Raw genomic sequence first — 16323 nt, forward strand, 5'->3', positions numbered from 1 at the left:
AATGTGTTATAGATTTCAGAAGGACAAACAAAATTGTTTAATCTTTAATTAATATTTATTGAAATTAACTTGTTGGTTCTATACCAAATTAATGATGCAGTAAACCATCCTTTAATGCTTTATATGAGAAACCTCTTTTATAACCACTGAGTATAATATATTTATGGAACCAGGAAGATAATTTTACAGTTTAAAATCATAATAGAGATTTATCACTGCCCCACTGCTTGAGCGTGAATAGCCCACCAATTATAATATTATAGCTTTTTCTACAAAGGTAGAACACCATCTGTTTCATTATGTAGTCACAAGGGACTTTGCCTCTGATGCTGAAGGCTTCCTCCGGCTCTGGGGGATTATGGTCTCTTTGAGAATCTTCTGGACGCTATAGACACTCTCTCCAGAAAAATGAAAATATGGATATATACTATTTAATGGGCTTCACAGAATCCTCCCACCCTCTAAACAGAGTGCATTCATGGACCACCTTCATGCTGGGATGCTTTTTATTTTTTTCTTTCCTGCCTTTTTATTTAGACAGCGAGTGGTGCTAGCAGCTGGTCTTTGAGTTATTTTATAACCAGAGGTAGCTAGATCCCTGCCCGCAGCTCAGAGACTGTTTGGCCTCACGCTGATGATGGCCCCTGGCTTCTTTGGTAGAATAGTGTACTTTAATCTGTTTTCCAAGGTCTGTGGTTTTGCTGCAACTACACAAATTCACTGATGTGTAAATTCTATAATATAAATTCTCAAACTGAAAGGAGGGGATACGTTTAGGGATATTTTTCAAAGAACTGATGTGTTTTTCCTTCAGAAAACGTCAACGTTTTTTTAAGATTTTAAGGAATTTCCGTGACTAAAAGTTTGGCTCCATTGTTTGTTTGCGTTGTTCTGTTTCTTTCTTAGCAGTTGCTTGTCTTCCCGTTGGGTATAGAGACACACAGAAGGCTAGTGTTTTGGGGGCTGTGGGGAGTCCGAAGCTCAGTGGGGCCGTGGCTGTCTTGGTAACACTGCCAGGGGCAGGCTGGTTTTTCCGGTGGTGACACCAGGAAGGTGACGTTTGCCACAGTATGAAAATCATCAGCAGTTCTTGGAAGAATGGTACTGGCCAAATTTAAAGAGATTTTTTTTTTCACTTAGTGTCATAAAACCAAAAGCCAGATCTGTGCTCCCCTGTAAAGGGTTAAAAAAGTGCCCTAGTCTGTTTTTCATTATCTTTTATTTCTCCAGCACTAAACATCTAGGCATGGAGGAAAGAAAAAAAAAAGTGTGTCATCAACTAAGTGGTGTTAATTTGCGGAAAGTTTACACTGCTTTTTCTGTCTTCTTCTGGTGCTTAGCCATGCAGAACATCCGTAGAGAGCCTGCCCGCGGACGCCGGCAAACGGGCCAGATTCATTTTCGCCCGAGGAGAAGCAGCAGCCAGACTGATTTTGGAGGCTGTGCTGTGCTCTCCATAATTACTTCGACATGAACAGGCCTTCTGGTTTCTGGTCAAAATAGCACTTTTTCATTATTGCTTTTTTCAAAAACTGTCATAATCTGTGTTCTATAAAATGTGTGAAATAGGATGGAGCTTGGGTGGAAGGTAAGAGGGGGGGCCTGATCCTATTTGATGTCCTAAAAGCCACTGTGCTCTCAGGACCTGAGGGAGGTGGGCTTTTTATTGGGTTTTGGATTTTGTGTTGTTGCTTTTTTAACTCACAACCAAATCAAGTGGTTTCTGGAGAAATGACAGGATTGGGGACCTCCTCGGTAGGGAAGAGTGTCTCCTTTGCACCCAGCATCCTTTTGAAGAGAATGATGATTCTTGAAACAGCTCCACCAATACCCAACATGAAGGCTATTTTAGCAGTGGTATAACCCTCAAAGCACAGTGAGAATTACTAGCAAAGACCCAGAAAGGGGAAAACATACCTTTGGTTATGTCCTAACATAATCATGTCTTCATTTACCTCTTAAGTATTATCCTGACAACTCGGTGGTGGTTACCTTGGTTACAAGCCCATTCGCCTTGAGTCTGGAGAATTCTCACTGTATCCAGAAAATTATTTCATGGGAAAGAAAGAACGATTTCTTATAATTAATGTGTCTCTAGTGGGCCAGTGACTTGCTTCTGGCCCCTGAAATCACTTAATTGGTTCAGCTGCTTCTGAGCCGGAGCGAGTTGTTTATTTACTAGGCCCACAATGGTTCTTAACACCAGCTACACATTGTTTTTCTATCAAATTTTATTGAGGGTCCACTGAGCCATGGAGACTTGGAAAACAAATAGGGATTGAGCTCAGGGAATGGACAATACAAAAAGAATCAATAATTTGAGAAAGCAGAGCCTTCCACGGCACGCCCCTCTCTAACCTGCAGCCTGTTGTGCCTCTTCATCCGCTCACCCACCAAAGATTTGGCCAAAGCCAGCCACTTTTAGTGGGAACAGCTCTCCCTGGCCTGCTTCTGCACCGTGACGTGCTTCCCTTGTCTCCACATTGTCCCTTTTTCAGCGCGCCCACTTCCTCCTGTCTTTCAACTCTCAGCTCAAATGCTACTTCCTAAACCAGGAATGGCAGGTATGCCGCCTGTGCGGCCACTGGCCCCTTCCGTGCCCTCAGCAGCCCTCCCTAACTCATCTTGGAGTCTTTCTCACTGAGCCTAGCACACTCACTCCTTTCTCAACATCCCGTCTCTAGGCAGCCACAGCCATCAGTAGGAATTTCCATGACCTTCGCCACACCTGATCTTTCTAGTCTCTCCTAAGGTGGCTTAGTCACAGTATGTTAAGAGAGTAGATGTTTATAAGCTCATTCATTCATTCATCCAGTCATGAATAACTAGAGGAACAAGAGACCATAGCTCCCTGTTTGCTCCCTAACCCATTCTCAGCCTCCCACTTCTTCAGTCTGTTCTGGGGAGCTGGGGGCCAAGCAGGGGATGAAGGGACTGGCATTAGTGCTCCTGGGCAGACCTAGATGTCCTGGGTAGAGGAGGCAGAGACGACGGAAGCAAAAGCAAACTGGTTCATCCAAATGGCGATACGCCAAGGCCAAAGCCTGGGAGGCAAGGACACTGAAGGATGAAGGGAACCTGCCCGACCCCATTTCTCCCCCATCCTCAGTCTCCATCCCTGGGTCCCACTCTGTCCTGAAATGACAGTTGTTGACCATCTATTTACATCCTGAAAGGACAGATAAAGGTTTTCCTGCCCTAATTTTCTTCCCCTTTCCTTGCCTCACCCCAAAGAATGGCTCGTCCTCTGTTTCTAACTTTCTTCTCTCTCCTGTTGAAATGCCATCCACTAACTTGTGTTTCACTTTTAGCTAAGTGTGGTACAGGCAGGTATTAGCTCACTGACTCTGCAAGTTAAAAAAGGTCTTATAATTTGGTTTTTGGTAATAATATTCAGCATTCATTAGTGCTAAAAGTCAATGCATTACTTCAAAATATATGAAAAATGTGTTCACTGTATATTTTGTTTACTTTAGTCCTGCTTGCCTTCTTTCTGTTCTAATGGGGCTCATTTTGGAAGGGTTTCCTTCGTACGCCATTCTAAGTAATTTTCAAGCATGATTCAGAATGGAACTATTAAATACTGCTTCCCTTCTCTTATCGTCATATACCCAGTTTCTTCCAAATGCCTAAAACAGAGCTTGCATTTCCATAAAAAGGAAAATCACATGAGAAGCATATGGGTTAAATATAAAATAAGTTTTTAAAAAATTCCAAAAGAACTCAATGTAGCCTGGGTAGTTTGAGTGTATTTGTGTATATTTTTAGTTCTGTTCCTTGGAAGAAAATCTACATGACAATTGGGTGGTATTACTTGCTATAGTTCTTGTGATTTAATATTCATGTATTTTAAACAACATAAGCTTTTGAGAAGAGAAGTGTGCATTGCCTTGCTTAAAAATGTAAATTCTGTCAGGAATTGAGTTCTTAAAAGGAAGCTTGTTCTCTCTGCCTGAGAAATAAGAGATTCCACGGAGCCCACTTTGTAAAGCATGGACTTAGCAAAATATAAACACCTTTCTGGTCACGATGGGGCACTTCATTTATTATTATTTCTGTTGACTTAAATGCTATTTGTAACTCTCTCAAGTTACTTGAAAATTTTTCTAGTTAAGTCACATTAAATATTAATGTTAAGTCAACTAACCCATTTTAAAGGTTAGAAACTCTTCAAAATTTCTAATTAAAAAAGTCCTCACGTAGGGGCCGGCCGGGCTATGCAGTGGTTAAGTTCGCATGTTCGACTTTGGCGGCCCAGGGTTCGCCGGTTCGGATCCTGGGTGCGGACACTGTACCACTTGGCAAGCCATGCTGTGGTAGGCGTCCCACATATAAAGTAGAGGAAGATGAGCATGGATATTAGCTCAGGGCCAGTCTTCCTCAGCAAAAAGAGGAGGATTGGCAGCAGTTAGCACAGGGCTAATCTTCCTTAAGAAAAAAAAACAAAAATCCTCATGTCATTATGGCTCTCAAATCATACTTTTGACTAGCCTTCAAATAGAATTCTATCAGTCGCCTGTGTTCAGAGACGTGTAAGACCGTGTTGACATCCTGAAGGTTATATTTTTATCAATGACATTATAGATATTAGTTACCAAGTGCTGGCTAAGGGCTTCGTGTGTATTATCTTCCCAATTCCTCACAGAAATCCTATCAGCAAGTTCCTCATGCAGAACCACACAGCTAGTCAGTGACGAAACCGTGATTCAAACATCTGATTGTGAAGCTTGTCTCTTAAACCACTGCATGGGCTCCCCTTAAATCAGTGCCGCTGATAGGGATTTCATTTGTGTACCTTGCCTTGGAGAGTCCAGTGTGCCACAGGACAAGGGCAGACTCGGGCCTGGGATAATCACCTACTCTGGCTGAGCGAAGAGCAGTAGCCAAGCCCGGCCCAAAGGTTCCACGGGAAGGGACACTAGGGTCCATGCAGGTGATGGCCATCTTGGCCTATGAGTCCTTCTCTTCTGCCAGTTGTCTCAGGAAGTTGCTATTTTCACTATCACCGATTCTTTTGTGAGGAAACCCCTTTCTTTCACATGCCTCCAACCCCATCTTTTTTTTGCAAGTGAAACAAAATAAATGTGAGGGGCAGCCTTGCAGAGGAAAGCTGTTGGAAAGGCAGCTGAGGTGAGTAAGGAAAAGGGGAGTGATGGGCCCTTGCTTCACTTGTATTCCCAGGGGCAACATAGACTAATGGTACCTATAAAAGCCTCAGGCCTTTAAGGCATCTTGGATAAGCCTCATCCACACCATCCTTCCCTTTTCACATTCCCTGCTTACCAGCCACCAGCAAGGGAGAGGGCCCCCCTAACATCAGAACATCCTGGGGCTTCCTTGGCACTCAATGGAAAGAGTTACCCCTTTGGGGGGCTCAACTGCAGAAATCATGGCCACCATGCTGAAAAGGAGGCCCCACAGCAACCACCTGATTATGCAGTTTGCTGGCATGGTGTGCTGTTGATTTGCCATCCCAGGGCCTTGCCCTCTCAGGTCAGTTCACATGACCATGTAAAACCATTCTCTTCTGAAAGGTAGAAAGCAACATTTAAGGAATTATTGCTTTTAAACAAGGCGCGTTTGGGACTGAGGTATATGATAGAATAAGAATATTACCAACTCATTCTAAACCTTGATCTACTCTAGTGCTGTGTTCAACTCACAGCCAACTTGCATGACGAGAAACAAAAGAAAGGGTTGGTGTAGAATTACATAGATGAATGTTCAAACCAGAGACAGTCATAATGATTATTTCAGCAAAGAAAACAAAAGTTGGTTAGATTCTAGAGGAAAGTGCCTTTCAGTGTTCAAGACAAGTCCTCCAAGATAGGGATGGAAAGATAACATTACTGCTCAGTACATTTCCTAAATCTCTGTTTCCTTGGGAGTTCCATGAGCACTAAGACTACTTTCAGGGAGTAGTCAGGCCATCACTGCACCTAATGCATTGACTAATTCTTTGCTGTTTCCCAAGCATTTTCAAGTCTATCATCTCATTCGACCCTTATGCCATCCTGCCGGGTTCTCTTGCATTCATTTATTCATTTAACATTTATCATATGCAGCTGCACCCTGCCAAGCTAGCAGGGCTTGAAAATTGATGCTCATTTCATAAATGAGCAGACTCAGATCTGGAGAGTTGTCAGGTGGTTTGTCCCACATTCCACAGCTAGTGGGAGCCAGGCCAGGACAAGAGCAGAGCTTTCAGACCCCTGCACTATCCTCTGCCCCACCCATTTCTAACCCTCCTGTACTCAGGCAGCCACGGAATCCACCCTCCCTTTAGTCACTAGTTATGTACATTCTGCTCTTCAGAGACCGAAACATCAGGATGACATTGATGTTATTAGATTACTTGCGGGTGAGTCTGCATTACGACAAGCCGTGGAAAAAGAAGGCTGTTAGACAGTCTTCATCCTTGAAGCAGTGTCAGTCGGTAGAGGGGGAAAAAGAAGCAAACCTGGGATGCTCACATGCAAAGTAACTGCCTGCTGGTGTTTGCAGGACAGCCAGCCTGGCATGGAGGGAGCGCTCAGTAATTCTGGATTTGGAGTGTTGTTTCTGTTACTATTATTGCCGTAACGGGTGCTTTCTTAATCTATCTCCAGTAGCCATGGATCAGCCTACACTCCCCTTTCCCTCTGTAAAGTAAGCCGCCTGAAGCCCACACCACACTGATGGCTCTCAGTTAACAGGTCACTCAAGAACACCTGGGCCTTTCTGCTCCCACCTGGGGAACGGTTGCGCTTACTAACCGTGGGTGTTCCCAGTCCTGTGAGTATGAGCTTTAACTTAAAACTTTAACTGTTACATTAACTGGTAAAAAATGAGGTTGATAAGCATGAGAACTGTTTCTATGAAAACTGTTCACTGCTTCAGGACGATTCAAAGAATGAGTTTCTAGAAGGTTTTTGCTATTGAAGTTGAGGTGGGTGAAACAACTATGAAAGATGAAGGGAATAAAACCCTAGAAAGATTCTGTACTTAGACTGCTTGGCAAGTGACTTAGTTCTCCTTCCACTTTAAAGAAACCAAAACTAGAGGTTGTAGGCAAAGCATTAAAGGAGTAATTGATAGTCAGTAGACCTTTTCTCAAAGGGACAAGCCTCAATGCTGTATCAGAAAGCTTGTGTTGAACGATTTACAGCAAGTGACAGATGGCTTGATAAGGCCAGGGCAACATAGGATCCGTATTTGAGGAGCCCCAGTGGATAGCTTCTGCAACCCAGTGTCTTACTCAACACTTACTTCTTCATCCATAGAGAAAATGAGATTGGCAAACACTTCTGCAATATCAAAACGTGTCCCACTTATAAGACATTACCTCCAAAAAGAATGATGCTAAAATTAGAGCATCAGTGGGGAAAAAAATCCCAGAGCAATACTCCTAAGTGCTGCGTGCCACTTGGGACTGGCTACATAATTTCCAGAGCCCAGTGAAAAATGACAATACGAGGCCTTGTGCAAAAATTAACAAGAATTTCAAATTGATGACAGTAGAACATTAAAGCAGGCGTGGGGCCTTTCAGAGCACAGGGCCCTGTGTGACTGCACAGGTCACACACACATGAAGATGGCTCCCGCCACTTATTGTCATAGGCAAATCAGTAGACTTTTTTAACGAAGTTTAGTCTGTACCAGTCTCCTAGTCTCATAAAAGTCAGCATGGACGGAATGGACTTGGACTTGACAAAGGTGGTTTCCATCATTGTACCTTTGATAAAGAAACGTGAAGAATAAAATTGTTTGAGAATCTCATATTCTTTCTAGGTAACTTTTCTTTACATCCTAATCATCAGGAAATTTAAAGGTCTTATTTTTGTCCTTTCCCCAACTCTGCCCACCCCCACAAGAATAATATTCTTGATCCAGTCTGTGAATCAGGATTCTGAAATGTTTACACGTATCTCTTAGGCAAAAGGGTTTGAGTGCCATTTTTAGGAAAAAAATAGAAAATAAGAATATAGATCCTATAGAATCTATCAATGATATTGTTTGCCATGAAGTGATGCCATGGAATGAAATTCTTCATATGAAAATTGATGTGCAAGATGATAGTAAAAACATGGGTTTTTACCTGAGTTCAGACAAATTGAAGGTTCTGACATGGAAGAAGTTTACACAACAATGGATTCATGATGACAATTTGTTGGAAAGTAAAGTTTAAAATGATGGAGAAATCATATATACCATGATATTAATTTATAAATCTCAATATGAAGAGGACAAAGAAGAGGTGAAATCACATTCAAAATAAAAAATTCCTTTTTTTTTTGCTTGAGGAAGATTAGCCCTGAGCTAACATCTGTGCCAATCTTCCTCTATTTTGTATGTGTGTCATCACCACAGCATGGCTGACAAGTGGCATAGGTCTGCACCTGGGATGCAAACCTGCAAACCCAGGCCACCGAAGTGGAGTGTGCCAAACTTAACCACTAGACCACAGGGCTCGCCCCTTTTTGTTTGTTTGTTTGTTGCGCTGAGGAAGATTCGCCCTGAGCTAACATCTTTGCCAGTCTTCCTCTATTTTGTATGTACATTGCTGCCACAACATGACCACCAACAAGTGGTGTAGGTCCGTGCCTGGGAACTGAACCTGGGCCACCAAAGCAGAGCGTGCCAAACTTAACCACTAGGCCGTGGGGCTGGCCCCAAACATGGTATATTTTAGATCAGAATAGAATGTTATGGTATATACACATTGGTTTTGATTTCTCACTTTGACTTTTTTCTGTTAACTAACTAGTGACCTCTCAATAGGAAGGCTTCGGTGTTACATGCTCACTCACTCTGCTGCGACAAAAGCCCTTGTATCAGCTCTTGGTCAGCAGATGCTGAGTTCCTTGAAAAAGTCATTTTCAAGTTCACATCTTAAACATCTTTTTTAACTTAAAACATATAACTTACATTCACACACTGATTATTTTTTAGTATAAGGCTATATCGGCAGGTTATAGTCTCCTGAACCATTTTGACATTAACCATGCCATCTGAATTTCCGGTTTCTATTTCTTTAGTGCAGAGCGAGAAGTTAGAGACATTTGCAAAACAAATTTCAGTGCAAAACCCTTCTGGAGTTTTACTGTTTTTTGTTTTGTTTCGTTTTTTTCCCTTTTCCAGCAGTTGCCTTGCCCACAGCACCACACCAGTTCAGCAGCTTGTTGGTTTTTTCTTTTGTTCTACCCTTAGTGTCTCACTTTTATTTGGGTCCTTGGAAAGCATTCACTTTAGTTTTCATAGAAACGTTTCCCATTTTTTTTCACACTTAGATTTCACCACTTTACATAATAGATATTTAGTTAGATTTCCTAATGAGTTCAACTGGTAAAAACAGACCTGAGAACTAACTTAGTAACTGGGGGGAGCAAGAAGGCACAGACATGCTAGAGAGTAGACGCCTAGCTTAGAGAGAACGCTGTCTGTTATGAGCACCTGTCGGTACATTTTAGAGGGAATGGAGAACGTGGGTCAATCTGGCTAGCTGGTGAATGGAAATACTAGCTGGCCTCCCCCATTTTGTTTAGGGGGTTATTAAGCAAATAAATCCCTGCCACTACCCATCTTGGAATATACCCCCATACAACTGCCTAGGGGAGAAACAGCATGAGTCTCAAATCTTCCCGTGTGACTTTGGATTTATTGCTCACATTGAAACCCCTGTGTTCATGGGCCTCTGTGCCTCGGTCTCGGCTTCTCTGTGGGTACCCTGTGGGTGGAGAGAAGGCCCCCCAAAGGGATCTCCTGTATGCCCTTTGTATTTTAGTCAGACCATCCAAAACATGCCTTCCAAAGTCAGGGAACATCTTTCCATGTGGAGTAGTGACAGAAACTTAATTTCACTTGCATAAATTATTATTAGGCTGGGTCACAATAGAGAAGAAAAAAGATGAGGGAGATGAATAATGAGTCGTTTTGATGCTCACCTCCCCTGGTCAGACTAAAAAATTCTGTTTGTGAGGCTGAGTGTTGGGGCATTTCTGCATCTGCTTGGTTTGTGGCACTTATTTTCCCTGGGGACATTTCTAGAGCATCAGTCTTTAAAATAGAAGAATAATAAGAGGTAGCGAGTTTCCTAACACTTGAACTTTTCTATTTGTTTTTTAAAAAGGCCCGTTAATTAGAGACTGGCTCAATCCAGTCATCCACAAAGAAGTGATGATAGAACCTCCTAGGGGCAAAACATCCCTCAGGGTTCAGAAGAGTGATTTAAAGGATTGATCTCCCCCCCCCCCCCCCCAGATTTTCTGAATCTCTTTTGTTCCTGGAATCCAAAAAAAAAAAAAAAAGGAAACTGATCAACCTCTGCTAAATTGAGCCTGGGTGGCCCCATGGCCCTCCACGGCTGAGCTGTTAGGGACCTCCATGGAGGGTGGGAAGTGTAAAGGCACCCAAGGTGACAGAGGCCTCAGATGTGAGGGTCCGGTCAGAGAGGAGGCAGGGCAGGGCTGAGGTGGCCTCCAGGGTCCTGTCAGGCAACAACCTTCCCTCCAGCCTTCGCTTCCCTTCCTGACACGTTTGACCACGGCTGGGCCGTGGGCTGCTCGCTGCATATCGATCGCGCGCGCACCCTTTGGTAACATCTGAATCTTGTCTGTGCTTCTACAGTCCGGGTGTGCTCTGTTCCCAGGGTCCCGGTGGCAAACTCAAAACTCGCGCATGGCCATTAGTCTTGCTTCTCGTCTCTGGGCTTCTCCCTTCGCTTCTTCTGGCTGCTCTGCTCTTATCTTCTTTCTCTCTCTCCCCCTCCCTCCTTCCTCGGCCGCAGTCAGGCCTGGTGAGATGACAAATGAAGGAGCCGCTGGGGGTGCCCGATGCGGTTTAGGAGCCGTGTCGGTAGGAGGGGCCGCTCCAGAACAGCCTGTGAGCGCACTGGGGCGCCATCGCCCCCGATTCTTGGGGAAACTTTCCTCTCACAAGACCAAGTTCTCACGGAGACTTGCTGACTCACCCTCTGCGTGTTCTCTCTTCCTCTCCCTTGTAGGCAATGTGACTGGAAACAGTAACTCCACGTTTATTTCCAGCGGGCAGGTGATGAATTTCAAGGGCGACATCATCGTGGTCTACGTCAGTCAGAACTCCCAGGAGGGCCCGGCGGCGCCGGGCAGCGGCGCGGGGGAGCCGGTGGGCCGCCCGGTGCAGGAGGAGAGCCCGCCGCGCTGTGACTCGTTCGCGGGCCTCGGGCCGCGCTTCCCGGACACGTGTGCCGGCCTCGAGGCGCGCCCGGGCCCGGGGCTTCAGGAGCGCGGTGCCCCCGAGCCCGACAAGGCCTCGCGGCCGGTGCAGGAGCAGGGCGAGGCCGACGCCCGCGCGCCCGGGGCTTGGCGCTGAGCGGCCGGGGACCCGCCGCGGCCCACGGCGCCCCTCGGATCCGCGATGCCGCCGGAGTGCCGACCCCCCGGCCGTCCAGCCCGCCCTCTGCGCGGGCACGAACCGGACCGCATCCTTACCCGGCGGCGCCGGCCGCTAGCACCTGCACCTGGGCGGGGCCGGGGAGCAGGGGGCGGGGCCCCGATCTGCGCCTTTCCGCGCCTCCATTCGGTACATCTGCGTCAAATTACCTGACGTTCTCTGCCCACCTGCTCTTCATAGAATCGGGGACTTTTTAAAAACGTGCATTAGTTGTTACCATTTGCTGATGTCCAAAGTCACATACCAACTAATGACACAGGTACACGTTGCTCTCTTTGGTAGCTCCACTTTTTACCTCCTTTTATGGATTTTCTTTCTCCTTTCCCACCCTCCTTCCATCATTTCGTCAGTACTGGTCTCTATGACATCTCTTTTTATGGCTATCTGGCTCTATTGGGGTTTGTATTTCTCCCCCTATATTTGTATGTCACTTTCATAACTTTCCTAGCATTGTTCTTGTTACTCCCCGCCCCCCCCCCCCTTTGACTATTTAAAGATTTTCTTGAAAATTCTCCTAAGGGTCCTGGTCTTTACATATTTTTCGCACCCCTTCTCACAAGTAGGTGCCTGTGTTTGGGCGATGGCTTCTCGAGGGAGGGGTTGTCTGTACTAAGCACTTTGGGGAAAAAGCTGGAAATGTGAAGCCTGGAGGGAGGCTCAGGGAACAAGTGGAAAGATTCTTAGTTTTTGAAAAATTTTCTGTTTCCGTTTTTCTGAAGGAAGGAGAAAGGGAAACCCCATTTTCCCCCTTGAATGTTTTTAGGTTTGTGTCAATCCTTGGGCAGAACTAAGTGGCAGTTTTCGTCCTCGTCCCTTTCGCCATCCCGAAATAGTTCATCCCCTGGGGTGAATTTATTTACCTGTTCCAGCAGATGCAGTCAGGTACTTTGGCAACTAAATCTCTCAAAATCCAAGTTGCTGCAGCTTGGCATTCTTATTCTTGATGTCTCTCTGGAAAAGAAGAGGAAAGTGAACAGGGCACGGGGATAGCCTGCACGGAGTGAAAAAAGGTGCCAGGGAAGTTCCAGAAAGAAAGAATAAAGTGGAAATGTTAATTTGCGTTTTCTCTTTCTGAATAAGAAGGGCATAAATGTGTTTAGGCAATAGGCCCTATTTTCCTCCTAAATAATTGTAATTTAGCCTTGTAGAAGTGGAAAACATTCCTGCTATTTTCTAATGCATTTAAATTAAAAATCAAATCCTCATATTGTGAATTGAAGAAAACTTACCCTGAAGATGCTTTTCTCTTAGCATCAGTCCTCTTGTGAAGAAGTAGAGCGTCTGAGTCAGACTGAAAGGAATTACCCTGAGTTCTATCTGTTGTGGCCAGTGAGCATTTCTTCTCCTCAAATACTGGAGAAAAATTAAAAACCTAAGCATATTAAAATTAACTTTGTGGACCTGGTAGGTTTTAAGAGTGCTGCTAGTTGTCACTGTCTAGACTTTAATGGCCACAATGCCCAGCTGAAAGGAATGGCCGTTGGTCACTGGTTTCTCCCTACTTGTTGCAGATCTCTTGGAAATGCTAGAAGAGTAGTAGCAAATTGTGATTTTTAATGAAGAAGCAAAGGGTGGCTCTGTAATTTATGGGACTCCTTAGCTGACATAAAAAACTACAGGAAATAACTGCATTGCCAGAATGATCAGTGGTGGGAATTTACTGTCCTGCCCTTTTAGTTAATATCCATCCAAAGAGAAATGTTATAAAAATGGAAGAAACCATTATACCTTTTGATATGGAGTATCTTAGACAAAACAGAGTTCACAAAATAGAATGCTGAACTAGAGACCCAAGTTTCGACTGTGACTGTCATCATCTCACTGATGTTACTTTACCTTCCTGTGCTTTCTTTTTTCTATGAAAAGGCACTAATGATCATATTTGACACTTTCCCTACCCAGAGATAACAAAAGGATGCTACAGTGCCTGTTAAAGTATCTTGAGCTCCTTAAATAAAAGGTGCTAAATAAATACACAAGAATCTACTTTCAGAAAAAGGTAGTATTCTTTCCCACACTGATCCTTACTAATTCTATATTGATCCAAAGACAATGAAATGATAGGAAATGTATAGCAAATATAAAAAGGTCTGTGTCTATATTGTAGAGATGTATGTAACAAATGTAAACAGAATGAAATGAAGACAATAATGAAAAATTGGGGGAGAGGGGCATGTGATAAAGACTTTATTAAACTTGTATTTGACCATAGAGAATTTTTTTTTTCATGGCTTGCTTAAACAGAGTTCTTTGTGAAATAATGGTCTGACTTGTTCCTGATCTCTGTGGTGTGCCATGAGGTCAAATGTTAGTTATGTTGTGTCTTATTGGTGGAAACCTCAGCAACAGAGTTGGGACAGAAAATGCCTTGCTATGATGATATAGCGTATTATGATAGATATATCATATATGCTATTTATCTCATAAGAAAATTCTTTAAAATACAGGTTGGCTATGCAAAGAGTTGAAAGGGATGTGGAATTTAGGGTTTCCTACTCACATTTAACTCTACTACCAAAAGAAGGAAGAATTAATTTCTCTTTCTACCTTAAGCACAAAGGGCAGTTTGATGTCTTGAAAGCTTCATGTGAGGAAGGGGGTGCTGTGTCACAAACCACCACCCCAAGACTTAGTGGCTTGAAACAGTCACCATTTATTGAGCTCACAGTTCTGTGGGTTGGTTCAAGTTGGTTGGCTCTTCAGGCCTGGGTGAGCTCAGCTGGGTTTGCTCCACCCATGTGCAATCTGCAGGCTGGCCGGCTGGGGGTTGGCTGGGCTAGACTGAGCCCTCTTCACACAGGCCCTCACACTCCCAGAAAGCTAGCCTAGCCATGTTCTCATGGCGGTGGTAGTGTTCCCAGAGACAAGCAAAAATGAGCCACGCTTTTCGAGACTAGGCTTGAACTGGCACACTGGCACTTCTGCTACATTCTGTTGGCCAAAGCAAGACACAAGGGCCCACCAGATTCAAGAGGTGGGGAAATAGACCCCCACCTCTTGATAAGAAGAGTTGCAGGGTGACATTGGGAGAAGGGTGGATACAAGGGAAGAATGGGGCTCCTTTTGCCGTCTATCTACCACAGTGACATTGTTTGAATAAAATGGCACAGGGAAGAGTGCATCTGGAGCAGGAGTGGAGCAGTTCCCAGCCTCTAATAAGTGGTTCCTTCTCTGGTGGTCGAATTCCTTTGATGCACAGTACAGTGGATTCCTACAACTGGAAGGACACCAACATTCACATTTAAGTATTGAAACTTCTTCCAAAGCCAAATATGCATGATTGGAGAACTGGATCTACTTTTCTACTGCATTCCATCGGCACAGAGCACTGATAAGTGACTATTTGTAAAGTCAAGAAAAATGGTGAGATCGTTTGGGTAGAGGAACCTGTTACATAAATGGATGTTGTTGGTGTTCACTCTTCATGCTGGTTCAACAAACAGACTCTTTATGGGTAGGTACTGGGCAAAAGGGTGAGCTCGAGCAAAGGTAGTGTCTTTGGTGGGAGAGATGTAATTTTGAAACATTTGCTCTTTGACAGTTGCTGATGGCACATGACTCCCCTTGGCCATCTGGTTTGGGGAGTTTTGAGGTTCTCCAGGCATGAGTTGCAAGCATTCAAAGCCTTAAACATTCGATTGTGAATCATCATTTTTATTAGTGTGCTTTTAACGCTTGGGCCCTGAGCATCCCTGAGAAACGAGATAAAGATAGCTGGAGAGTCCTAAGGAGTCTAGGAATGTCCTACAGAGCAGGGAAGACTGTGGACATTGCTCTGCTCCAGGGCACCAGAGGAGCAGCTGGGAAGGGATTATCTGTGACATTCCTGACCCTCAGGGCTGTTCCACAAACACTACCTTGCAACTATTAAGGCCTTGCCAAAAAGAGGTGGGACCTAAAGTTGGGCAGTGGTGGAATGAGCAGTGGGCACAAACATGTCAGGTAGGTTCACTGAAGCCAAACCCAAAGGATCAGGGGGGCCAAGGCACTGGAAACCCTGGACCAACACTCCCCTGGCAGCCCCCACTAAGAAACTGTCTCCCTGGGTAAAACAACCCCATGTCCCCCAAGGGTTGAACAAGGGGAGCACTGAATAAATTTCCAAGTTGGGAGGGACACCTAAGTGACCTCTGACTGTGACCCCTTCACCATGGTTTTTCATGGCTCTTAGAAGTCTAACTTTCTGTCTGTCTGTCCACCTCACTACTCCACAGTTATTAACCCCAGATTGAAACTCATGCTTGTCTAACATCTTTTTCCTCCATTCCCCTTAGTAAAACTGACATGCAGGAACACTTTCCGAAAAATCTTAATTTAAGAATAAGATTACCAATAGCATAAAAGTTAAAGTGACAAATTCCAGGTCTATGACAGTAACTTCATTCTACCACAGGGGCTGGTGAAGTTACCCTGTCCCCCTCTGTAACGGAACAAGCAGAAGGTTTGCAATCAGACCCGGAATCAAAACTCAGATGCTATTGACTTCCCTTGTGCAGCCGCTTCGTTTCTTAGCCTTGTTTTCTACATGTGTAAATTGAAGATAACAATATTAGTTTATAGGGCTGGTGTGAGGATGAAATGGGATGAGGTACAACCAAGCACCGCAGAGTTCCTAGAAGATACCAGTTGTGGAGACCCACCTGTCATGCGTCACTCTCCCTCTCTGTCTCTTACATCTGTCCTTTCCTGGACATGGCCACAGTCTCAGACATCATGTTCCCTTCCTGAATTGGACCACGTAACTGTAAGCTAACTATGCCCATCCTAGACACCTTCCTACTCTTTGAAACCAGGTCCAAGGGCACCTTTTCCACAGTCAATTGACAAGATTATGGTGGTTGACCCGAAGTTCTCATCTTCTGACATCACACACTGAGGGAAGTGGACTTGTGCCATGTAGCTCCATGATACACT

The 16323-nt window shown here is 44.5% G+C and overlaps 1 protein-coding gene across 5 annotated transcripts in view; it reads left to right on the plus strand.

Moving 5' to 3' along the window:
- The window catches only part of TNFRSF11A (TNF receptor superfamily member 11a), a 51323-nt gene extending 39402 nt beyond the window's left edge, over positions 1-11921 (plus strand). For 4 of the 5 annotated variants that reach the window (XM_070627810.1, XM_070627807.1, XM_070627808.1 and 1 more), the window contains one exon: positions 10982-11471. In XM_070627810.1, the coding sequence (XP_070483911.1) occupies positions 10982-11328 (347 nt within the window). In that variant the 3' untranslated portion in view covers positions 11329-11471. Of the gene's footprint in view, positions 1-10981 lie in introns of all 5 variants that reach the window. The other variant, XM_070627806.1, reaches the window with a different exon arrangement.
- Positions 11922-16323: the final 4402 nt, after the last annotated feature.

The sequence above is a fragment of the Equus przewalskii genome, chromosome 7, assembly GCF_037783145.1.
Source record: "Equus przewalskii isolate Varuska chromosome 7, EquPr2, whole genome shotgun sequence".
NCBI classification, from domain to species: domain Eukaryota; kingdom Metazoa; phylum Chordata; class Mammalia; order Perissodactyla; family Equidae; genus Equus; species Equus przewalskii.